This window comes from Camelus ferus, chromosome 1 (genome assembly GCF_009834535.1).
Source record: "Camelus ferus isolate YT-003-E chromosome 1, BCGSAC_Cfer_1.0, whole genome shotgun sequence".
Taxonomy (NCBI): Eukaryota; Metazoa; Chordata; class Mammalia; order Artiodactyla; family Camelidae; genus Camelus; species Camelus ferus.
This window is the reverse complement of record NC_045696.1, coordinates 61,527,377-61,553,387: the sequence shown is the minus strand read 5'-3', so window position 1 is coordinate 61,553,387 and position 26,011 is coordinate 61,527,377. Positions and strand designations below refer to the sequence as shown.

Here is a 26,011-nt window from a genome sequence, read left to right as displayed (position 1 = left end):
CTCTCCCAGCCCCTGGCAACCACCATTCTACTTTCTGTCTCTATGAGACTTGGTTCACAGGTACTAACAATCATAGTCTTTATTTAATCCCCATCATTTTCTTAGCCAAAACCTACTTTTCCCATACAACTCAATTCAGTAAGATCAGTTGTCAGTACAAGAACTTAATATCAAAGTGGAAAAACTTATTTCAAAATGCATTAAAAGTTTAAATATTTTCCTTTTTATTTCGATTCTAATTTTGATTGCGCTAGACTGAAATTTAACAGCAAAGTATTTCCTTATAAATGATGCACATGTCGGCTAAGCCCCCGGATCCTAGCAGCCCTGCAGTTTGTTCTCCAAGTGCCTGTTAAATTGCAGCAAGTTTGCGGGTTCTCTGACCACAGCCTTTCTCTGAGATCAACCTCAGAGATGCTTTTCCAAGAACTTTGAAAAGCTACCTAAGAGGCTTAGTTACAAATTAACAGAAACAGGCGGGTAGTTTGAAGAGAACTGAGGGAACAATTTTTAAAATTACTGTTCCGTTTTTTCATTTGTTTTGGGGGTTCCCTTTTTCTGCTCAGAGACCAGTCTTGCGACACTCCCCGGTTGTCGCACCTCTGGGAGTAGAAATCACTGCGGGCAATTGAACTCCACCCAAACTGAAGCTGCAGTGATTGCGACGCAAGAGGAGGGTCCTCTCCCCGGCCGGAGGGCGGGACGGGCGGTGTGCGCAGGCCCGGGAAGTCCCGCCCGGCGTACGTTAGTAGTGTCGCCCTTGGTCGGCTCCCTAGGCGGGAGTGGCCGTTTTGGCGGGCATTTGTGACGTCACTAGCCCTTGTGGCGCTGCTACGGCACCGCCGCCAAGTTTAGGCTTTATGGCTGACCAGAGAGAGAGGAGCGGCGGACTCAGAGCGCCAGGAAGGCCTCGCGCGGACCCTCGACAACGGCGAAACGGAAGTCCCGCTCCATCGCAGCGCTTCGTCCGGGCGGAAGCAGCGTTCTTCCTCGAGCGGTGGCCCGCGGGCTTTGCTGCCCTGAGCTAAGGGAGCATCCTCACCTGGTAAGAGGGAGGAGGGGAACTTGGCGCGTGCCTTCTGCGGCGCCAGAGAGCCAGAGCGCGCCGTCTGCCCTGCCGCAACGGTTGTTAATGCCCAGAAGCAGCCAACGTTCTTTTGTTTTCTTTCCCATGTTCTTAATATGAACAAACACACCGCCTTCCGTGGTCGTGCTGTTTACCTGGTCCGCAGAACGTCTTTTTGCTTCAAGACGTTTGATTCTCCCAATCTCTGAATTCTGGAAGACTGCTGGGCATAATATTTAAACACAATATTGTTAATTTGCTTTCTGCGTACTTGGGCCGGAAATACGATTCTTTCTCTTTCAGGTGTTGATGTTGAATATGCCTTATTAGCATATTAAAATGGCTGTACCCAAAGACGCCATCCCTTCCTTGTCGGAATGCCAGTGCCAGATCTGTGTGGAAATTCTAATCGAGCCTGTAACACTGCCTTGTAACCACACGCTCTGTAAATCATGTTTCCAATCAACTGTCGAAAAGGCAAATTTGTGCTGTCCCTTCTGTCGCCGCCGGGTCTCTTCGTGGACTCGGTACCATACCCGAAGAAATTCTCTTGTCAATATGGAACTGTGGGAGATAATTCAAAAACACTATCCAAAGGAATGCAAGCTTAGAGCCTCTGGGCAGGAATCAGAGGAAATAGGTAAGTAAAACCCAGTGTGTTTGTTGGGTTAAAATGGAAAGAAAACCAAAACCAAAAAAATTGCCTGCTTAGAGCCTTAAGTCATTTGAAAAATTATGTAAATACTCACAGATGAGCAATAGTCATAGTATAGCAACAGCAAAAATAAGGAAACTACTGGATTCCTGTGTTAATTTTTTTTTTCACTTTCAGTTACTTTCTTTAGCTTGCTTGCCTGTTATGTCTCCATTTCTTAAGCATGCAGTGAGCCTCAATTATCATTCTGTGGCAGTTCCATGTAGTTCATTCTTTTTTATTCAAAACCCTCCACAACGTGGATTCTACAACAAACTATACATTAAGCCCCAAACTGTATACTTGACTCTAGCAGCTTGATCACTTACGTGATCAGTTAAGTCATGCAGTGTTTCTTGTCTGGGCTTAGAATGTGGTGCATATGCCCTGGTGTACTTGCTCTTTTCTGGAATTTCTTATTGTGGTAAAGTCTGCCATTTTCACCATTTTAAAATGTATGATTCAGTGTCATTAATTATATTCACAGTATTTTTCAACCATCACCACTATGTTTCCAAAACTTTTTCATCACTCCTAACTGTTTAACCATTAAGCAATTACTACCTATTCTTCCCCCAACACCACTGCCCTGCATTTTTCTAATCTCTGTGAATTTGCTTGTTAGATATTTCATATAAATGTATTCATACAATGTATGATCTATTTTGTCTGTCTTCTTTCTTTCACTTAGCATAATGTTTCCAAGGTTTATGCAAGGTGATATGTATGAGTACTTCATCCCTTTTTAGGGCAGAATAATATTCTATGGATATATTATATTTTGTTCTTTCATCCATTGATAGACATTTGGGTAGTTTCCACCTTTTGACTATTTGAAGAGTGCTGATATGAATATTCATATACAAGTATTTTTTAATATGTTCTCAGTTTTTTTGTGTGTATATATCTAGGAGTGGAATTGCTGGATCACATGGTAATTGTATGTTTGGCTTTTTGAGGAACTGCCAAAGTTTTCTGTAGTTTTACATTCCCACCACAATTTATAATGGTTCCAGTTTCTCCATATCCTAACCAATACTTGTAACTTTTTTCTTTTTAAAAAAAGTTTTTTTGTAGCCATCCTAGGTGTAAAGTGGTATCTTAGTGTGTGTTTTTTTAATTGTGGCAAAGTATACATAACAAAATTTACCATTTTTAAGTGTACAGCCCAGTAGCGTTAAGTACATTCACATAGGTGTGCAACCATCACTACCATCCCTACTCAGAATTTTTCATCTTCCCAAATTGAAACTCCATACCCATTAAACAATAATTCTCCAATTCACTCTTCCAGTATCCCTTGGCAACCACCATTTTACTTGCTGTTTCTATGAATTTGACTACTTTAGTTACCTCATATAAGTAGAATCATAGTAGGTATTTGTCCTTTTGTGTCTGGCTTCTTTCTTTGCTTTTCATTCTTTCTTGCTTGCTTCCCTTCCTCCCTCTTTCTTTCCTCTCTTTTCCAGGACAATTCGGCAACTTTTCTTAAAGTATAATTAACTTACATTAGTTTCAGGTGTACAGCAGTGATTCGCTATTTTTATACATTACAAAATGATCACCACCTTTCACTTAGCATAATGTTGGAATTCATCCATATTGTAGCATATTTCAGAATTTCATTCCTTTCTATGTCTAAACAATATTTCATTGTCTGTATTTAACATGTTTTATTTATCCATTCATCTGTCAATGGGTACTTGGGTTACTTTCACCTTTTGGCTTCCACTTATGGGTGTTGTGAACAAGGCTGCTATGAACATTGGTGTACAAGTGTCTGTGTCCCTGCTTTCAACTCTTGGGTATGTAACCAGAAAGGAAGTGCTGAATCATACGGTAATTCTGTTTAATTTTTTGAGGAACTACCACACTCTTTGGTAGCAGGGGCACCATTTACATTCCCACCAGCAATGTTCAGGGGTTCCTTTTTTCCATATCTTTGACAGCATTTTTTACTTTCTGGGCTTTTGTTTGTTTTTAACACCCGTTTAATATAGTGGGTGAGAGAGGCTATCTTATCATGGTTCAATTTGCATTTCTCTAATGACTAATGATGTTGAGCATCTTTTCATGTCCTTATTGGCCATTTGTATGTCTTTGGAGAAATATCTATTCAAGTCCTATGCTCATTGTTTAATGGGGTTATTTGTTTTTATGTTGTTGAGTTGGTGTTTCTTATATATTCTGGATGTTAACCCTTTATCGGATATGATTATTTTCTCATTCCATGGGTTGCCATTTCACTCTGTTGTGTCCTTTGATGCACAAAAGTTTTTAAGTTTGATATAGTCCCATTTGTCTATTTTTGCTTTTGTTACTTTTGCTTTTGGTGTCACATTCAAGAAATCATTGCTCAATCCATTGTCATGAAGCTTTTCCCCTGTTTTCTTCTAGGAGCTTTACATGTAGTTTTAGATCTTTATTTTGATTTAATTTTTCTATATGGTTTAAGGGTAGGATCCAACTTCATTCTTTTACTTGTGCATATCCAGTTTTCCCAGTGCCATTTGTTGATAAGACAGTTGTTTTAAAGTTTTTGTTTAGTAAGTCTCTTGTCTGGACTTCTTTAGGGATGGTTTCTGTTAATTTATTTTGTTCCTTTGAATTGTCCAAACTTTGTTTCTTAGTATGCCTTGTTGACTGGTTTTTTTGGTTTTGTTTTGTTTTGGAGAAAATTGGACATTTGAATATTATATTGTGGTAACTCTGGGTATCAAGATTCTGCCCTTTCTCTGGGGTTTACCATTTTTTTGATTGTTGAAGGCTATAATAATAGTTCATTTGTTACTGAATTTCCCAAACTGTTTTTGCAAAGGCTGTTCCTTATTGTGTGTGGTCACTGAGTCTGTGTGTTAACTTGTGTTCAGTTAGTGTTCTTTCAGATTTCCTTGAGTGTCAGAAGTCAGCGAGGCAGGGAACAAAACAAAAAAGCACTTCTCTGTCCTCACGATGGCTCAGCTCCGTGCTGAGGCTGTCCTTCAGCACTTAGGCAGGCTTGCACTGAGCCGAGGATCAGCCCAAGGTGAAAGCGCAGTGTCTTCTCATATGTTTTCTGAGGCTGTGTCGTTCCCTGGATCTGCCCTGTTTCCTCCAAAACCAGGAACCAGTGTCCCACTCTGAGAATGTGGGTTTCCCTCTTAAAGACTGCCACTATACTGAGGAGGACTTGGGGCAAGAACATGTGTCACAAAACTTTCCTACTATTTTGAAGTTGTCTTTTTCTTGATTCACCATTTTCTTGATTGCTATAAACCTTTGTTTTCCAGAGTTCTTACAGTGTTCGCTCTGGTAGTTTCTGTTTGTTTGTTTGTTTATTTAATTGAAGCATAGCCAGTTACAATATAGTATACAAAGTATAGTCAATGTCAATTTTTAGTGTACAGTCATGCAAATATATATATTTGTTTTCATATTCTTTTTCATTAAAGGTTGTTGCAAGATATTGGATATAGTTCCCTGTGCTATACAGAAGAAATTTGTGTTTTTTAATCTATTTTTATATATAGTGGCTAACATTTGCAAACCTTAAACTCTCAAATTTATTCCTTCCCACCCTCTTTCCCCCAGTAACCATAAGATTGTTTACTATGTCTGCAAGTCTGTTACTGTTTTGTAGATGAGTTCATTAGTGTCCTCTGCAACGTGGATGGACGAAATCGTCATTCTAAGTGAAGTAAGCCAGAAACAGAAAGAAAAATACCATATGATATCATATATGGAATCTGCTTGTTTTTTGATGTTTCTATGGAGGAATGAGAGCTTGGAGCTGCCTGCTCTGCCACTTTGCTGACATCACTCCACCTGGCCTTCTCTTTTAAGTGTTTACCACTATAATTGCTATTGTTTTCAAGAGTGCCCTTGGACTTGAACAAATCCACATTCTGTTCTAAATAAAGTCAGTTTCTTTGAAGGAAATCTTTGGTGCTCTCAGTTGCCCTTTCCCTGGGCAAAATCTTCAGCCAGTGCTCTGGAGCTAGAGGCAGAGACAGTGGCTTCTCTCTGTAGGAACAAGTCAGTGGACAGGCATAGTAGTCTCTGGTCTCCTTGGCTTGCATCTCCTAAGAACCTTTTGCTCTGTGAGTGAAAGGTTTGCTCTGTGATGAAGGCAGTGGGGCCCCAGTATTCTCTGCTTATTGTGCCTGAGTGTGAAGTGAATGGGGAAAGGGAACCTGCCATCAGCTTCACTCAGCTCTGCAACACTGAGCTGGAAAGGATAAGAAATGCTGATAGTCTGCTCCTCCTGGAGAATGCTGTACTCCTTGACTGGGAACTGGAGAAACAGGGAGCCCTGTCTTGGCTACAGCCCCTTGGAGTGGAGCTTCCCCCTTGTTGAGTTAGCTAGGGAGAGCAGGTTGTGGCCTACGTGCCACAGAGTCTCACTTTTCTTACTGAAATTTAGTAGATTTGGGAGGGAAGTGTTTCTTCTTTTGCTGTATGCTCTTAGGACAATTTCCAGGGACTTTATTCAACCAGCTTTTTATACCTTTCTCCAGTTGTGGTGGTTTTGTTGAAGAACAGGTCTGCAGATCTCACTCTGCTGTTCTGGAAGTTGATCCCCCAAGTTGTTTTTCGTGTAAATTTTATTGAAGCATAACATATATGCACATGTGTACAAACCATACTGTAAGAGATTTTTATTAACAACTTTGTTTCTATAAATTCTGCAGTCTAATGAAATGGAGAAATATTTTGAAATACACAAATTGCTAAAGATTTCATAAAAAGAAATTTATAACCTGAATATCTAAATATATGAAAGAAATTTAAGTCAGTTAAAAAACTTTTCCACAAGGAACACTCCAGGCCCAGGTGCCTTCACTTTGTAGATTCTACCAAGTATTTAAGGAAGTAATATGACCAACTCTACACACATTCTTTCAGAAAATAGAAGAGAGGGAACACCTCCCACCTCAGAAAGATTTAAATTTACCAAAAAAACTACAACTAGAAAGTTGTAGTGAGGTTTAGAGAGTTTATCGAGGTGACAGGATACAGAGTCATTATATAAAAATCAATTGTGTCTCTCTGTTCTAGTAACAAACAAGTGGAAATTAAAATGAAAATAGACCCCAGCTGATTAAAAGCAAAACAGTAGGAATTTTATAATTGAATTGCCTGGGTGTAAATCAGAACCCTATCATTACTAGATGTGTAATCTTCAATAAAATTTATATTTTAAAAAAGTGTGCAAATCATAAGTCTATAGGTCTGTGAATTTTCAAAGTGAACATGTCTATGTAACCAGTACTGTGATCAAGATCAGAACTTTCCCAGAACTCCTGAATCCTCTCAGTGGCCCTCACCATTCCTGTAACTACTGTTCTGACCTGCAATACCATAGGTCACATTTGCCTGTTTCTGAACCTTTTAAAAAATGTAATCCTGTGCTCTTGTGTGTGGCTTCTTTAGCTAATGGTTATATTTGTGAGATACATGTGGTTACAGTTTATTTTCATTGCTATGTAGACTATGTTGTATGGATATTAAGTAGAGAAAACAATGAAAAATTCTGTGTCCTGTTTGGTGGCTGTTGTGAATAGTGTTATTGTGAACATTTTTATTTGCACTTTGGTGAACACATGTCTACATTTCTGTTGGATACAGAGTGAGATTTGGGGGTCATAGAATGTGGATAAGGTGTTCAATCCTTTCCTGTGCTGTATGAGAATCTGTTCTTTGATTAGATCTCAAGCTTTGTTCCCCCCAAAACCTAATGAGAATAAGAATTTCCATGATGTTACTAGCTAGCATTGCTTGTGGTCATAATTATCCCTGATTGACAGATTGCCTCTCTATTAAGAGGAATTATAATGCTTTTGGGGATTTTATACTTTGTGCGTCTCTTAAGTGTAGTGACCATTGTAACTGAACATGTTCCTTGTGGGGAACCTGTGCCTGTATTGTTGCTACAAGAGATGTTGGCTTCTGTGCAGCAAAGGTTTCCTGGCTTCCTTGCTTGCGTGCTGTTAGATTGATGCCAAATGTGGCCTTATGGGTCATTTTCTGAGTTTGAATGTTCAGTAGAACATAAGACCATTCCTTGGTGGGTGTTACAGGTAGGGTGAGCCTTAGGAGATACTGCCAAGTGGTTTTCCAAAATCATTTTACCAATTTATGCTCCCACCAGTAGTGTCTGAGAGGTATAGTTGCATCACATCCTTGCCAACACTTGGTTTTTCTTTCCCTCCCTCCCTCCCTCCCTCCCTTCCTTCCTATCTTTCAAGAAATTTTGGTATTATACTTACATTTTTTTCAGCATTTTATTGGGAAAAAATTTTTAATATACAGAAAAGTTGAAAGAATTTTATGGTGAACTCTCATACCCATAACCAGATGTGATAGTTAACATTTTACTGTACTTGTTGTCATATATCTTTTCATCAGCCATCCATCAATCTCTTATTTTTTTATTTATTTTATTTCCCCTTAAATATACATAGAAGTACACATATTATTAGAGATCAATATTATAATTTTTTCTTTTAATGTAAAATTTTACATACGTTGAAATGTACAAATCTTAATTTTACCTTCACTGAGTGTTCACTTAAGTATAACATGTAACAAACCCCTATAAAAATAGAGAACCTTACCATCACACCTGAAATTACTCTCATGTCCCTCCCAGTTAATCCCTACTTCAACACCCACGAAAGTCAACCACTTATTTTTTCCCACCATAGGTGAGTTTTGTCTGTTCTAAAACTTCATATAAGATAGAATTTTATTAGTTTCCTAGGGTTGCCATAACAAACTACCACAAATTAAGTGGTTTAAAATAACAAATTTATTTTCTTACAATTCTGAAGGCCAGAAGTCCAGGCACATGTTCTGTTGAAAGCTCCAGGGAAGAATTGGTTCCATGCCTTTCTCTTAGCTTCTGGGTGTTGCTGACAGTCCATGGTGTTCCTTGGCTTACAGCTGCATAACTCCAGTCTCTGCTTCCATAGTCACATGGCACTCTCCCTGTGGGTCTTTACATGGCCATTTCTTTTCTGTGTCTCTATCTGTTAAGGACACCAGAGATACTGGATTAAGAGCTCACCCTTCTCCAGTACGAATTTAGTTATTTCTACAACAACCTGTTTCCAAACAAGATCGCATTTTGGGTACAGGGGTTAGGACTTGAGCAGATCTTTTGAGGGTGACACAGTTTAGCCTATAACAGTAATCATAGAGTGTGTGTTCTTTTGTGCAGTTTTTTTTTTTTTTAACTTAGTATAATGTTCCAGATCATCCGTGTTTTGGTTATTAGCAGTTTATTTCTTTTTAAGTGTTGCTCTACTGTAATTTTCTGGTTGTTCTCCAGTTCATGGTGCATCAGCCATTTCCAGCTTTTGGCTATTATGAATAAAGTTGCTGTGAAGATGCTTGTACAAGTTTTTTTGTGGCCATATGTTTTCATTTTTCCTTGGCAGATACTCAAGCGGAATTTCTTAGTCATAGAGTAGATGTATATTTGATTGTAAAATAAACTACCAGATAATTTTCCAAAGTGGTTGTATTATTTTCTAATCCCAGCAACAACATACACAAATTCTGGGTGAGTTAAAAATAATGGAAACTAAAAGTGACTGAAGAAAATATAAGTGATAAATTCAGAATCTTAAGATAGGGTAGATTTCCTGAGTAACAGAAGAAATCCTAAAACAAAACTTTTATATGATAACAAACGTCACAAAGTTAAAAACAACAAACTGGGAGAAGTCATTTGCAAATGCTTAAATCAACAGAGAATTAACATCTAGAATATAACAAGAACTACAGATTAAGAGAAACACTACAATAATGGGCAAAGGAAAGGAACATGCAATTTACAGATGCTTAACTACTCACTCTGTAGTAAGCAGAGAACTGTAATTTTTTTAAAAAATTTAATGAAACTACTGAGATTTTTAAAGTTTACTTACTGATTTGTTCACAGGTAAATCTAAACTAAGATCAGTAACTTTTTCAACCAAAGATGCAATAAATTACGTAGCAGCAATTATTTGCTATTTCTTAAACAATTTCTAAATCCATTTTATAGACTAAAAGTGAGTATGACAGTCGATATTTGCCATCTGTCGAAAGCAGCTCGCCAACAGTGCTTATGTTGGTTAACTCTAAAATTTCTATCATAAATCACTTAAATGTTCCCACCATACTTAATGTTGCTTTCTTATGGTGAGTGCTGTTCTTAAAGCAGACAGAATTCATTAAAGGAAATTTATCACTATACTTGTAATTTTACTCTGAAGGAAAAATCCAAGTTAATTAGAAAACTGAATGTCCAATATTGGACCAAAAATAAAAATAAACAATAAAACCTAACTTGAACAGTTAAGTGGTTTATAAAATTATTCTTCCAGCCCTCATTTTGACTCTGCTTTTGTCATCATGGAAACAATTTCTTCTCCCAATTAAAATAAATTTGCTCAGTAGTACCAATCTTCCTCTGAAACCTGTAGAACTCTTGACTTTCTCTGACCTCTGGTGGTTTGCCAGCAATCTCGGGTATTCCAGGGCTTACAGATGCATCCCTCCAACCCTTTGTGTTCACACAGTGTTGTCACTGTGTGTCTTCACAGCATTTTCCTTCTGTGTGTCTGTGTCCAAATTTCCCCTTTTTTGTGAGGATACCAGTTATAATACAAACTTTGGTTTCTGCACATCTATCTTAGTTTAGGCTGTTGTAACAAAGTATATAGAGTGGGTCACTTAAACAATAGAAATTTACTCCTCATAGTTCTGGAGCTGGGAAGTCTGAGATCAGTGTTTTATAATAGCCATTCTAATAGGTACATAATGCTATCTGTTTGTGGTTTTGATTGGCATATCCCTAATGAATAGTGATGTTGAGCATCTTTTCTTGTGCTTGTTGGCTATATGTATGTATCTTTTTTGAAGAAATATGTGTTTGCTGTAATTGTAGGATTACTTTTTTAAAAACTCCTTTACTATTATTTTAATGGCTTCTAGAGAAAGAGCTAAGTATATATATTCATGTGCCGTTTTGAACCAGAAAATCTTTGGTTTTTCTTTTAAAATGCAACTCCATAAAAAATATTGCTATAGCTGTTAATAATTGTATATTTATTTTAATTTCGCATTTTTATGTTAATATAGGTTTAATGGAAAATAAAAGTTAGCCATAGACTCCTGTGTTGCCTATATAATTTTCTTTCTTGATCTGAAACAGTTGATGACTATCAGCCAGTTCGCCTGTTAAGTAAACCTGGGGAATTAAGAAGAGAATATGAAGAGGAGATAAGCAAGGTCGGTACTAAATACTTGTTCTTTTTTAGAAGAATTCTCTGCTGTGTTTTCAGTTTCAGATTTTACGTACAGCTTTATGTGCTTCTATAAATAGTATATATTGAAGTGTTAATAATTTTAATGTACTTTATAAAGACTCCATTTTTTACATTGTTCAAAGTAGTTAAAAACTAGCTTTAGTTTATTTAATTTCCCTGAAGCTTTGAACATAAAGGGTGGTAGATTATGGGTGTCTTAGTTCATTTGGGCTGCTATAACAAAAACACATAAACTGGGTGGCTTAAACAACAAACATTTATTTCTCACAGTTCTGGATCTGGAAAGCGTAAAATTAAGGCATGGCAGATCTGGTATTGGGCGAGGGCCTGCTTCTTGGCATGTAGACAGCTGCCTTCTCACTGTGTCCTCACATGGCAGAGAGGGAGAGAGAGATCCTCTCTTTCATGTCTCGTCTTTTCATGAGGACTCCACCCTTACAACCCAGTTACCTTCCAAAGGCCAAACCTCCAAATATTGTCACATTGGGAGTTATGGCTTCAACATACGAATTTGGGAGAACACAAACGATGTGTTTAGATGAGAGCATAAAGGGCTAGTTGTGAAGTCCCTAAATAGGAAAAGAGGGAGTGGTGCTTACAGTGAAGCCTTTGAACTTCACTTGTACTAAGAGAGCCTTAGTACTTCCTGCACCCTGCTTAGTATAGAGTAGTGTTGTCCCCTAGAAATACGATGTGAGTCCATATGTAATTTAAATTTTTCTACTAGTCACATTTTTAAGATTTTTTAAAGGATGAAACTAATTTTAATATATTTTATTTATCTCAATATATCTAAAATATTTTATTATGAAATCAATATAGAAAATATTAATTATAGGCAATCTACAGATTTAATGCAATCCCTATCAAATTACCCAGGATGTATTTTACAGAACTAGAACAAATCATAATAAAATTTATATGGAACCACAAAAGACCCAGAATTGCCAAAGCAATACTGAAGAAAAAGAAAGTGGCTGGAGTAATAACTCTCCCAGACTTCAGACAATACTATAGAGCTACAGTAATCAAGACAGCATGGTATTGGTACAAAAACAGACATATGGACCAATGGAACAGAATAGAGAGCCCAGAAATGAACCCACAAACTTTTGGTCAACTAAACTTCGGCAAAGGAGGCAAGAATATACAGTGGAATAAAGAGAGTCTCTTCAGCAGATGATGTTGGGAAGACTGGACAGCAGCATGTAAATCAGTGAAGCTAGATCACTCCCTTACGCCGTACACAAAAATAAACTCAAAATGGATCAAAGACTTAAACATAAGACAAGATACGATAAACCTCCTAGAAGAAAACATAGGCAAAACATTATCTCACATACATCTCAAAAATGTTCTCCTAGGGTAGTCTACCCAAGCAATAGAAATAAAAGCAAGAATAAACAAATGGGACCTCGTTAAACTTACAACCTTCTGCACAGCAAAGGAAACCATAAGCAAAACAAAACGACAACCTACGGAATGGGAGAAAATTTTTGCAAACAATGAAACCAACAAAGGCTTGATCTCCAGAATATATAAGCAGCTCAAACGACTTAATAAGAAAAAAACGAACAACCCAATCCAAAAATGGGCAGAAGACCTAAACAAGCAATTCTCCAAGGAAGAAATACAAATGATCCATAGGCACATGAAAAAATGCTCAATATCACTAATTATCAGAGAAATGCAAATCAAAACTATAATGAGGTATCACCTCACACCAGTCAGAATGGCCATCATTCAAAAGTCCACAAATGACAAATGCTGGAGAGGCTGTGGAGAAAAGGGGACCCTTCTCCACTGCTGATGGGAATGCGGTTTGGTGCAGCCACTGTGGAAAACAGTATGGAGATTCCTCAAAAGACTAGGAATAGACTTACCATATGACCCAGGAACCCCACTCCTGGGCATATATCCAGAAGGAACCCTACTTCAAAAAGACACCTGCACCCCAATGTTCATAGCAGCACTATTTACAATAGCCAAGACATGGAAACATCCTAAATGTCCATTGACAGATGACTGGATAAAGAAGATGTGATATGTTTATACAGTGGAATACTATTCAGCCATAAAAACGACAACATAACACCATTTGCAGCAATATGGATGTCCTTGGAGAATATCATTCTAAGTGAAGTAAGCCAGAAAGAGAAAGAAAAATACCATATGAGAATGCTCATATGTGGAATCTAAAGAAAAACCACCAAAAACATAAATACAAAATAGAAACAGACTCATAGACATAGAATACAAACTTGTGGTTGCCAGGGGGAGGGTGGTAGGAAAGGACAGGCTGGGAGTTCGAAATTTGTAGATAATGACAGGCATAAGTAGAATAGATAAACAAGATTATACTGTATAGCACAGGGAAATATATACAAGATTTTGTGGTAGCTTAACAGCGAAAAAGAATGCGACAATGAATATATGTATGTTCATGTATAACTGAAAAATTGGGCTCTACACTGGAAATTGACACAACATTGTAAACTATAACTCAATAAAAAATGAAAAAATTATATATTACCTATATAATTACATGTCAGATTATATAATTAGATCTTAATTATATAGTTACATATAAATTAATCATGAGAGAGTTTACTTTTCTTCTTATTTAGTCTCCAGTTGTGTATTTTATACTTGTAATACGTATCAATTTGGATAGTCACATTTCAGCTGCTCAGTAGCCTCATGTAGCTAGTGGCTGCTGTCTTGGATCATGTGAGGTCTAGAACTAATAAATAATTACGATAGTTAAGTGTCAGCATATTGTCTAAACAAAGTCCTTCAGTAAGGGTTTTAAAGGAATAATTTAATCCTTACAACAATGTAATGAGAACACGTTCTATCAGGATGCTTTGGAATACAGGTAAAACAAAATCTAATTTAAACTGCCTTAAACAATAAGAAAATTGTAATTTATTGGAATTCCAGTGGTAGTAACAGCTTCAGGGTTGGTTTCATCCAGAGCTCTAGTTTCGTTTCTTTGCTAACTTCTGTCAGCTGGCTTTCTCCTCAGGCTAACAGCAAGATAGCTGCACAGTTCTGAACAGCAGGTGCATGTGCCACAACATGCAGAGGGAGAAGCAGCAGGCTCTTCAGTCACCTTCCTTTAACAGCAAGAAAACGTACAAGTTTCTTAGCAAACTTTTCCTCACGTCTCCTTCACTTAAATTGGATCAAAGACTTGTTCTTGAGTCAAATCCTTTAGCTTCCTGAAGTGGCTCTTAGATTATTTCTTTCAGAAAGTATAGTTTAAGTGGCCACAAGGGTGGCCTTAGGTCCTCAAAGCTGTTTGAGTCTGCACTCTGCATTTACTGATCTAAGAAAGTTATTTGCTTTTCTATGTCTGTTTCTTCATCCATAAATCATATAATGACCATTATGGTTGTTTCTTCAGCAAACATTCCACTCTGCCTGGTGTGTTTCAGGATTCATCCCAACTTCAAGGATAGACCCTGATTAGTTTGAGTTAGTTTTTCACTCCATCTGCTTTGCTAGGGTTTGGTTCAGAAACCTAGGCCAAAGTTAGGCCTTCCATTAATTGAGGGAAAGTATTACCTAGAAACACTTCCAAAAATGTGTTACAGTGTAATGGAAAATGTGATAAGGACTGAAGCGAGGAAAGATGAGGCTTTGATCAAGGTTCCATTGGACTGACTGGGGAAGGCTCCTGAAAGAGACTTTGTGGACATTTCTACAGAAATTAGTCTCTCCAGATTTGCACTGGATTTGAAATATGTTAATTCCTGCCATTTTTTTTTTACTTCTATTATTCTTATTAAGAAATATTATAGATACACGAAAAAGTTCAGGGAGGAATTGTTCTTTATTAATCATTTTTAAGGTGGAGGCAGAGCGACGAGCCAATGAGGAAGAAGAAAACAAAGCCAGTGAAGAATACATTCAGAGATTACTGGCAGAGGAGGAAGAAGAGGAAAAAAGGCAGGCAGAAAAAAGGCAGAGGGAGATGGAAGAACAACTGAAAAGTGATGAAGAGCTGGCAAGAAAGCTAAGCATTAATATTGTAAGTTTTAAAAACTTTGAAGTGTTAATATTCCTATTGCTTTTCCTAGGTGATTTTGAACAGCCTGAAGAATTGTTTACCATAACTAGAAACTATTTCTGACATTATTTACTCTACTTAAAAGGGTTTTTTTGCATATTGTTACACATTTGCCTTAATCCAAGTATACTTAAAAAAACCTTTTTTATAAGTTGTCAGTACATTCAGTTATGTAGGAAAGCTATTCAGTGAAAAATGAGTTTTCTTTCTCCCTCCCACGTCTTTACTCTGATTCCTTTTTCATTACATCAGACACTCTCCCCAAAGGTTAGCACTATTAACAGTTTCTTTTTTTTCTTTCTTTTTTTTAAATTGAAGTAGAGTCAGTTACAATGTGTCGGTCTCTGGTGTACAGCACAATGTCCCAGTCATGCATATACACACATATATTTGTTTTCATATTTTTTTCATTAAAGGTTATTATGAGATACTGAACATAGTTCCCTATGTTATACAGAAGAAACTATTAATAGTTTCTTACAACTTTGTTTACCTAAAAAGAATGTGTGAATCACACTGTTTTTTTCCTGACCTTCTTCACATGATATTTCTTAGAGGTGTTTTGTATTACTACATATAGTCTATCTAAAGTTCTTTTCTAGTAATGGCATTTGCAGGATGCAAATCACTTTTTGCAAGTGAAGCACATTAAATTTTTTAGTAACATATAAAACCTGGATTTTATTAATCTTGCTATAGTTAAATTACTGCCTAGGGGACAATGAACTAAGAAAGGATGATAAAACACATACTTTAAGACCATAGGATACAATGGGGACTGAGTGATTTGAAAGAACCTGGTGGAATCACCTGTGGTTCTTTTAAAATGCAAACTCCTATACTAAATCTACTAAATCAGAATCCCTGGGGATGGGATTTAGGGGATACCATTCCCAGAGGCATCCAGGGAAGTGTGACATGCATTCAGGCTTGAGCCTCTAAAAACAATTCCTCTGCTTTCAAACAACAAATATCTTAAAATATATTTACCAAAATGAAGCATATCCAGAACTGGGGTTTTGTTTTTTCCATATTTGAGAGGCTTACCATTCATAATAATATACCTAAGTTTTAGATTATATGCCCTTTTTAAAAATATATTTCCTTTTAAGATATAAGTGGGATAGCTTCGGAATGGTACACAATTGAGAATTAAATAAAAGACGCAGGCCGAAAGAATAACAAATGGGATAGGAAAGAAAAAATATATCAGAGAGGAAAATCTGAGGTCAATTTTACTTGTATTTCAAGAGTTAATTCTAATTCTTCTTGTTTTCACATGGGGATTATAAGAGCAGATCTATTGATATTTTAGAATAATTTTTGGTTTACTTGTAAAAGTTTGGTGGTTCAAGGCCACTGCTGACCTTTTTTAAAAAAAATTTTCCAGTGGTGTAGTAAGAAACTTACGAGACTAGGACCACAAGTAAATATTCATGATATTTATTGGTATGCCCTTAAATCCCCAGATTAAGTTATTTTACATAAAATGACTTTTATTCCAGGTATAGTCACAGCTCTTTGAATTTTTCCCTACAGATTACGGTAGTTATAAATATATGAAATTATTCATTAGAAAAATTAGCAGAAACTATCAGCTAATGAGATTAGTATCATCATGCTCTTTGTGTTTATAATGTAGAGTAAAAATGAATTTAGACCAACTTAGGTAAACTTAATCTTGTTCATACTAATTTTTGCATGGTCAGTATTATTCAAAGGATGTACAGAATTTAAACATAGCATAATTTCTGAAAAATTCTGTTGTGGATTCTGATTTAATTAGTCAAATTAATAATTTATTTTAAAATTGTTTTATGCTTTTTGTGTTGCTCAAGAACAATTTCTGTGAGGGAAGCATCTTGGCTTCGCCCTTGAATTTCAGAAAATCTGATCCAGTCACAACCAAATCACAAAAGAAAAGTAAGAACAAACAAATAAACACTGGAGATATTCAGAAGTAAGTGAACATGACTATCAATTATTTATTGACCACCTACTGTAGATTTTTGTTCATAGAGTCTACTGTTGATCAAAATCGATCCATCAACCCTGCATGAAAACCCTCCACATGGTCTAAGCTTGACGTAAAGTGAAAATAAGAGAGATGCTCACATCCTGTGCATCTTAAGCACAGAGATGTGAAGCTTTTTTTATCTTGATTGCTCAGGATTTCCATGTTGTTCCTATTTTCTCAAAATTAATCAATTGGATTCCTTTTTCTTTTGGCTTAGATTCAAGTGAGAAAAGCTGGTCCCAAGTAAGGTCATCCTCATTGAAGGAGTTTACAATTTTGGCATCCCCCACACTCTCTTTTTCCCCAGTTTATGGATTATATTTCTTCTCTACTATACAAAACAAATCAGTCAGGTAGTCAATAGTAGAGCGAATTTAGTTGCCCCACAGCGCCCCTCTAGCTAGCAGCAGGAAGAGTTGATGTCTCTGTAAGTGTATAAGCTTTCCAATAGTAGTTCATAGTTGAAACAGTTTATCAACTGTAGTTTATCAACTACAATCTAGACGTCAAACATGTAAGGGCTTTTGGTTCAACTGCGTAAATATGTGCAGGTAATTTGCATCCTTCCAAAATTCATAGAAATTTAGGATTTGGGGTGGTGGAGACTTGGGATGGGGAGATGGAGATTGGCGGGAAGAGGGCAGCATTAAAGGAAGTGGTTGCTATTAAGGGAGAAAAAAGATATGCAACATCAGTGTTGTTAATGCTGATATGCAAAGTAGAAATCAAGAGAAAAACCACTGAAAGGAGAAAAGCAGAGATACTTCGTATTGATATAGTACTTTCCTGCTTAAAAAATGTAACTGTAATGAATCTAAATAGATACTTTGAAATATTTAAAGATAAAAATTTACTAGAAATATAAGAATAAACTTATGAATTTAAAAGCAGAAATAGAAGAAACTGAGAAACTAGTGGATTAAAGTTAAAACAAAGTTAAATACAGATAAGGTCTAGTCTCTAGAATATATAAAGAATTCTTACATAAAACAGCAACATACAAGATAGAGTGTTGGTTGCACAACTTTGTACTAAATGTACACTTTAAAATAGTTAATTTTATGTTATATGAATCAAATTTAAAATAATTAACAAAAAGCTTACTAAAGTGTTTGAAATTAAGAAAAAGTGCCAGGTAACTCATTGGCTAAAGAGTAAATCTTGATAGAAATATAGAACTGAAAATATTGCACATCAAGACTTACGGGATGTGACTGAAGTAGCATTTAGAAGGCTTTAAATGCCGTATCAGATAAAGAAGACAGGCTGAAAATATATCTAAAATGACAATTCCATAACAAAAAAATAGACTCACAGACTGGTAGCTAGTGGTACATGCCACTTGTGTTTAAAGCATTTGATTTTGGCAAACTTTTTTTTTTTTTAAGGTATTTGTCACCTAAACCTCAACTTGGGTCAGCATCACAGTCTGAAGTTGCACAAGAAGACAGGAAAAACTCCATGTCTATGGTATGTGGGTGCTACAGATGTTCTCGGTTTAGCAAGTTTACTAATGCTATAAATTGTTAACACTTGTCATTTCCTAACTTCTTTTTAAAGTCACTGTACTAAATGGAACATTATTTCTTAATTATCTTAGACTCACCTAGACTAAGAGTCAGCAAATTTTTCTCTAAAGAGCCAGATAGTAAATATTTTCGGCTTTGCAGCCCACCGGGTCTCAGTCCCAACTGTCCAATGATGCTGTTGTCATGTGAAAGCATCGACAGACAATATGTAAACAAATGCGCTTGTCTTTGTTCCAGTAAAACCATTTATGAAATCAAGCAGCAGGCTGAATTTGGCCTATCGGCCACAGTTTGTAGATCCCTGACGTAGATAATCAAATTCACAAAACTGGATAGGCTACCCCTGGTACCAGCTTCCCTTAAAAGATTACAGGATGGAAAACAAAGCATGCTAGTAGGGCAGCATCAGGCATCGCTGTTCAACAAGAGTCATTACTACAGAGCTTCTAAGTGATGGCCTGGAAATGAGACCATGCAGAAGAGTATAGTAACCACCCAGGTTCGGAAGTCCCATGCCCCATAAGAGTCAGTTATTTACTGTAACAATTCATAGGTATAGCTTCCAGGGGTCCTGGTAAAGGGCACACCCAGTCAAAGGAGTTGTAAATTACTTTAAGAAGCCCCAGGCTTTGGCTTCCTGCAACATGTTTATAGACCACTCATAGGTCTCCTAGTACAGATGCAGTTCACCAATAAGGGTCATTTTTACCATAAGCTATGTGGCCTAGTAACACATGTGACATTCCCCCTTTATCGGGTTTCCAAGCAAATAGAATGAAGAAAGATGAGCTGACACCAAAGTCAATTTCCTACAGAGAAGAGGTTTTGTTAACCCTTTACTCATGGGTTCCTAAAATTTTTTCAGTTCAGCCAGGTGGTTTTATAACACCAACATTTAATCTTCATCCAACCACTAGCTCTGTAAGGTATCCTTCTTGTGCCCAGTTACAGCTGAGAAGACTGAGGTATGCAGAGATAAGAGACTCCCGAAGTCCCTTAAGTAGAGGGAGTAGAGGGAGGATTCAAGTCCAGATAGTTTGGCTCATACTAGAACTAAGGACTGATGTAAGATGCATTCTAGGGCTGGGATTTTTTTTCCTATCCTGATGTTAATATTCACAGCAAAATCAAGTAAGCAGCCTAGAATTTGTCCAATCCAAACCACATTGATTCATAAGAAATGTTATGAGTGATGATAAATGCAAAGCAAAGTAGGTGTTTAAAAAAAAAAAACCAGATTTAAGGTCTCCAACAACAAGGAGTAATTTTTGTTGTGGAGCAAATTCTCATTGAAGCGTTTCTTCTTAAGGCTTTCACATGGTCAAAAATAATCCTAGGTCTTGACATACCTAAGACCTGTAAGTGAGAAGAAGAATTATACTGGCAAAGCAAGGGTTCTTAACCTAGGGTCTATGAGTAGAATCCACGGAGTACATATGAACTTAGATAGAAGAAAAAGTTGTTTTCATTTTTGCCTGACCTCTCATTTTAGTGTTTCCTTTAGTTATGAATGTTGGCAGCAAACCATAATAATGTTATCAGTACCTGTGACTTTATTGCCAGTAGAAAGCACAGGTTTTTAATCATATTACATTTGTTTGCAAGATCTCTTAAAGTATCATTTATATTCATCCCTCCAATATTATAAGTTATTAGACTTGCCACTAGATCTTAATATTTAATGTATTTAATAGATAAGCTTTATTACATCATAAATTATAAGATTTTAATAATTGTATTATAAATTATTCCCTTTATAACTGTATGTATTTATTTTTATGTTTAAAACTATTTTTCTCAGAAGAGGTCTGTAAGCTTCACAAAAATGCCAAAGGGAGGATGATTTGTGACACAAAAAGGGATTAAAAACCTCTAGTGTAGAGGAAATTTATAAAGTGAGAGGTCAGGTCATGGTGCCAGCTCCTGGCCATATATATATAACTAGTTTGTGGGTTTTAATCTATAGGTTTTCATGGGAATGAAAATGAAGAAATACCTTAGTCTAAATTGGCACACAATAGAAATACTATTAAGAATTAATATACCTTCTTGGTAATAATAATTACCTTATGCTGACAGCTCTGCTATAGTATCAGTGTAATTAGACTTACATATTATGACTTGATATTTTCCCCTATTTGGTCTTTTTCTGTTTTCTCCAGGAAACTGACAGCAGTGATGTAAATAGCCCTACATGGCAAGACATAGAAATGGAGGAAGATATGCCAATACTCTCTCCTCAGATATGCCTTGAAATTCAAGAACAATGTGCAAAATCTTCAGTGGAGTCACCTATGCCTCAGTTACGTGCCAGTGGTAGAGAATGGTGCCTTGAAGGAAAAGTCGAAACAAGATCAAGCAATCATGGTAAAGAATTATGTGTCATAAATCATGAGGAACCTAAAGCCAGAGTTCCCTACTCTGGAGAAGCTGCAGATGAACCTTGTGGCAAAACACAGAGTGGCTGTACTGTATCTGATATGACACAGATAATTAGAAATGACACAGTTGAGACAGAAAATGAGGAGTCTCGCCTACTGATCAATAAAGATATCTCCAAAAGAAAAAACCAGGAATCTTTGTTTGAAGGAGCCAGGGATCCATGCTTTTCTGCAAAAAGAAGAAAAATGTTCCCCAAAGCTTCCTCAGACCAAGAGGACACAGAAATCAACTTTACCCAAAAACTGATAGATTTGGAACATCTACTTTTTGAGAGACATAAACAAGAAGAACAGGACAGGTTATTAGCATTACAGCTTCAGAAAGAGGTGGATCAAGAACGACTGAGGCCAAACCGGCAAAAAGGATCCCCAGATGAGTATCAGTTACGTGCTACATCCTCACCTCCAGACAGATTACTAAACGGACAGAGGAAGAATTCCAAAGATAGGAACTTCAAAAGACAAACTGATCTGGAGCATCCAAAACCTCGGAGAGGCTCAAAAAATGAAAATTGGCAACCTTCTTTAAAGATCCAGTTTAAACGTTCAGTTAATGGAAAAAAGATACCAAATTCTACTAGAGATGATGGTAATGTGCCTAAAACTGCTCATTCCCTACAGCCTAGTAAGTCACAGAAAAGTATTTTTCAGATGTTTCAGAGATACACAAAGTAATGCATGGGTAAAGGGAGTGTTTTATAATCTAGTAAAGCTGGATTGTGAAGCTCTCTATTGTAGATTCTTAACTTTTTTTTTATTAATTCTGCTCTGTGGGCACACTCATTGTCCTCAATTACAGGACAATCCTTGTGATTATAAGGGAGAAATATATGAAGGTATTTCTGCCAAACTCAGTGGTAAGCAAGAATCCCGCTCCTTTCCTTTTTTAGTAACTGTGATGTACTAAGTTGACAGTCCTTATGGATATAAAAATGCCTTGGCTGACTCCCAAGAAATCATTTCCATGCATTTCCTAAAAAATGCATATTTTATGGCCTTTGCTCAACTTTTTGTCCTGCCTAGTAATTAAAGCAACTTTATAGTATAACCAAGTAGTTAAGGAATCCAGGCAGGGTTTAAAATCTGTTTCTTGCAACTTTCCCATGTATTTGCAGAGCTCATGAAATGCATCTTCCATAACACTAAAGTAATCTAATTTCTATTCCACTTTACTTTTTTAAGTATTACAGCATTTTCTTTGATTTAAAATGGATTTGGATCAACATGAAGTCAGAAGAATCAGAGTTTTCTGGAAAATTAGGGATTAACTGACAGAGATGAAGCGAGATTCTTGATACAAAAGGGCCTAAGAGTTGGGATAAGGCTGAGTGGACTGGATTGACAGTTTGGAAGCATTGGAACTGAGTAGATGATCAGATGACTGGGTCCAAAATAGAGTAGCATGTGTTGTTTGGCAAAGTCTTCTTCCTTGTCTTTCTTTGCTAAATGACACAGAAAATGTGAGTTTTTGCACCGTTGTATCTAATCTGCTATTCAAGGGGAAAAATGGGAATTTACTGAGAGTTATATCACAGTATCTACGTTGTACAACCTGACTAACCATGTATTTATTTCCTTATGTTATCATTTGTATTGATACTGACTTACTTGTGTTATGGACAAAAATAGAAAGTATGATACTTGAGTTTGGCCCTGTCTTACCCATGAAAGTTAAATCAGAAGGTAGTGATTTCATTTTGTGAATTTAACTTAGAAACTATTGATCTTATGTTTCATTAATGTGAACAACTTAGAGCAAACAAACAATAGTTTTAACAGCATTTCTTCTGATGTCTAGTTAGCCATCCTTTTAAGGTAAATAACAATAAAATGTCCTAGAGGTAAAAATTCAAGATTAAATTTATCAGTATTTCTATACATTATTAAGGGTTTTTTTCCTCCAATTTTGTAACTGAAATCTGCATACTTGACGGCATCCACTTCAATATTGATTGGGTAATTATGGGTAGAATTCTGATGCTGATTTAAAATTTAGTTTGCCCTTTCTCAAAAGTGATTGCCTTCTGAGTAATGATTGTGCTGAAATGAAATGTAGTTAGAAACTAATCAAATTTGTCTAAAATAGACTAAAATCTTTTTTCATCAAACCAGTATTTTTTAAGAGCAATTTCACTTTACAGTTTAGGGTAGGCATTGTTGTAATGCCTCAAATCAAAAGTTATGTAATTAAATCTTCCTGGAATAGTCTATGACCAAAAAAGGAGGAAAAATAGGGTAATGTATTTAGGATTTACATATCTAACCACTTATTTGTGAAGAAATCTTTCTGACTAAAGTCGGTTTTAAGATAAAAGTTTAATTTCTCAGTCGTTCTGAGAAATTATGCATTTTTGTGGGAAACTAGTAAATGTTTCGTGTCAGTCATTAGAATGTATGGATACTTCTCCCATTTCTTTGGAAGGGATATGAGAGTGTTTAATTTCTCAGGGAGTTCTAAAACTGCAGAGATTGAGAATCTAGAAATTTAAATAATTATTAAAAATTTAAATGGACTGTGGTTTACAACAGGTAAAAATTAACACATGAAAATTAAAAGTTCTGCATAACAAAAACTATCATAAAGGAAAATTGAAATACATAAACTAGGGGAGAAAGATGCAATTCATCACAAAGAGCTAATTTCCTTTATAATAAAGTATCTGCCAATACGTTAAGAAAAAGACTAACAACCCAGAAGGAAAACTAGAGAAGTTTTTTCCCAAGAAACATTGTTCAAGGAAAGGAAATGTAAATGGCTTTTAAATGTGTTAAAAGATGCATGATATCACTTATACTAATGCTCATATATTTTTCCACCTTTCAGATTAGTAAAGATAAAGGTGCTTTTTGGGGTTTGCTTTGATACATGTTTGTTTGTTTTAATCTTGGCAAGAGTGTAGGGAAATAGGCACTTCTATATGTTGCCTGGTATGAATAGAAAATTTAAAATTCCTAGAGAGGTAACCTTGGCAATTCTTCCTCTATTAAAGCTGTCTTCACATATATGTAGAATGGCACAAAATACTTTTGTATGGCATTGTTTGTAATAACAAGCTTAGCAACAACCTTAATCATATCAATACACACCAAATAAATGATGGTACAATGGAATACTATACTGCAATTAAACAAACAAAAAACCTACTTTACTGATGTGAAAAGAACTGTAAGATACAGAGTAAACCAAAAATACAAGCTGTAGAATAGCATATATAGTGAGCAACCATTTGTCCAAAAAAAGAGAAATATATGTATGAACAAGAGAGACAGTGTTGCCAGTGGGGAGAGAAACTGGGTGACTGGGAGATATAAATGAAAGAATGACTTTTTGCTATTGTTCTTTTATATTTTTTGAATTTTCAGTCATATTGAATCTATTGTATCAGTCAAAATTTAAATGTTCTTAAAATATTGCAAGATAAAGGAAACTTATGCATCTCAGCCTGCACCACTCTGGATAGTCCTTTTTTGCCTTTAAATTCTAAGAGTTGTAGTTCAGGAAGGTTTTTCAGTGTGAAAAAATAATTAGCATTGTGAATTTTTGGAAATAGTATTATAAATGAATTTGAATATATTTGGCTTTAATGTACTATTTTAAAATTATTTGAAAAGCAAATCTTAGGCTTTTCAGGTAGCATTGCAGCAAACCTGTAGTCCTGCTGAAAATAATAAGAAAAGCCAGATTTAAAAAATGTAAAATTTTCTACTTAAAAGCATCGGAAAGCTACTGAAACAATGCGGACCAAGTTGGCGCTAAGACTCTAGAGAGGGAAGACTTGAGAGGTGAACTGATGTTTGCAACCACTTTTTCGCTCATAGCATGTGCCTACTCTGAATGCAGGCTGAGATTCAGGGCTGCTGCTGGTGAACAGAGAAACCGGCAGAGCTCTTGGCCATCTCATGAAGCTAGAGTGACACAAGGGTCATCAAACACAAGGTTGGCTTTCCCATAGAGATAATCACAGTTTTGAAACTGTTCAGAGCAGAGGCCAAAAGGCTGAAAACCTCTGAAAAGCAGAGAGGAGTTGTCATCAGGTACAAGGTGCTAATGAGACAAGAACAGTTCAGGTCCTACCAGGGAAAGGAAGCCTGTTGAACACACTAAGGCCTCAACTGAAAGCCCTAGCACAGAGGTGTGCAGACTATGTCCCACAAGCCAAATCTGCACGCTGACAATTTTTGTAGGGCCTGTGAGCTAAGAATGCTTTTAAATGGCTCTTAGGTTCCTTAGTTCACAAATATTTATTCCATAAGGAATTGAACTATGGGACTAGTAATTCGTGCATAAGTTTTGGACCATCAACACAACTATATGCTCCCCCTCAAATTACTTTAATTTGTAAATGGGAATCAGTGTAACTAACGGAGTCGCTATCAAGAGTGAAGGAAAGTAATACACATTGAGCACCTGGTGCAGGCCGTGATTCAAAAATGAACTTTAATAAGTGATAGTTCTTTTCTCCTGGCTATCCTGCAGCCTCATCACTCCACCAGTCCCACTTTGAAGAGAGTTTCACTTTATCCCGTGACTTTGTGCGACCATAAGTACCCACATACAGCGTCCAGTAAATTGCAGTTACCTTCTGTCTACTCATGGAGACTCCACTGACCTCTCTCCTGCCAGATGTGTCCACAGCACCATGTAACAAGAAACCCCTGCTCATAAGTTCCTCTCTGTCACAGTTCCCAGATGACAGGAGACTTTGGCCTCAGGAAACCATTTCTTGGAAATACCTTGTGGCTTCCTCAGATTCCTATACTGCTTCTATACATTTGGTGTACATAAAGGTGTGTAAAATACCACAAACTTTGAAAGGAATTGAGCTACTACTGTATGTTTACTTATTTCTTAATTCCTGTGTAAAGATTAATAAAGAATCATGACTTTAA

At 36.4% G+C, this 26,011-nt stretch overlaps 1 protein-coding gene across 1 annotated transcript; it reads left to right on the top strand.

Moving 5' to 3' along the window:
• Window positions 1-709: 709 nt before the first annotated feature.
• On the top strand, window positions 710-26,011 carry RNF168 (ring finger protein 168). Its single transcript, XM_006185578.3, has 7 exons — window positions 710-1,045; window positions 1,370-1,706; window positions 10,945-11,021; window positions 14,916-15,095; window positions 16,973-17,094; window positions 18,540-18,621; window positions 20,843-26,011. The coding sequence occupies exons 2-7, from the start codon at window positions 1,406-1,408 to the stop codon at window positions 21,794-21,796; spliced, it is 1,716 nt and encodes a 571-aa protein (XP_006185640.1). The 5' UTR covers window positions 710-1,045; window positions 1,370-1,405; the 3' UTR covers window positions 21,797-26,011.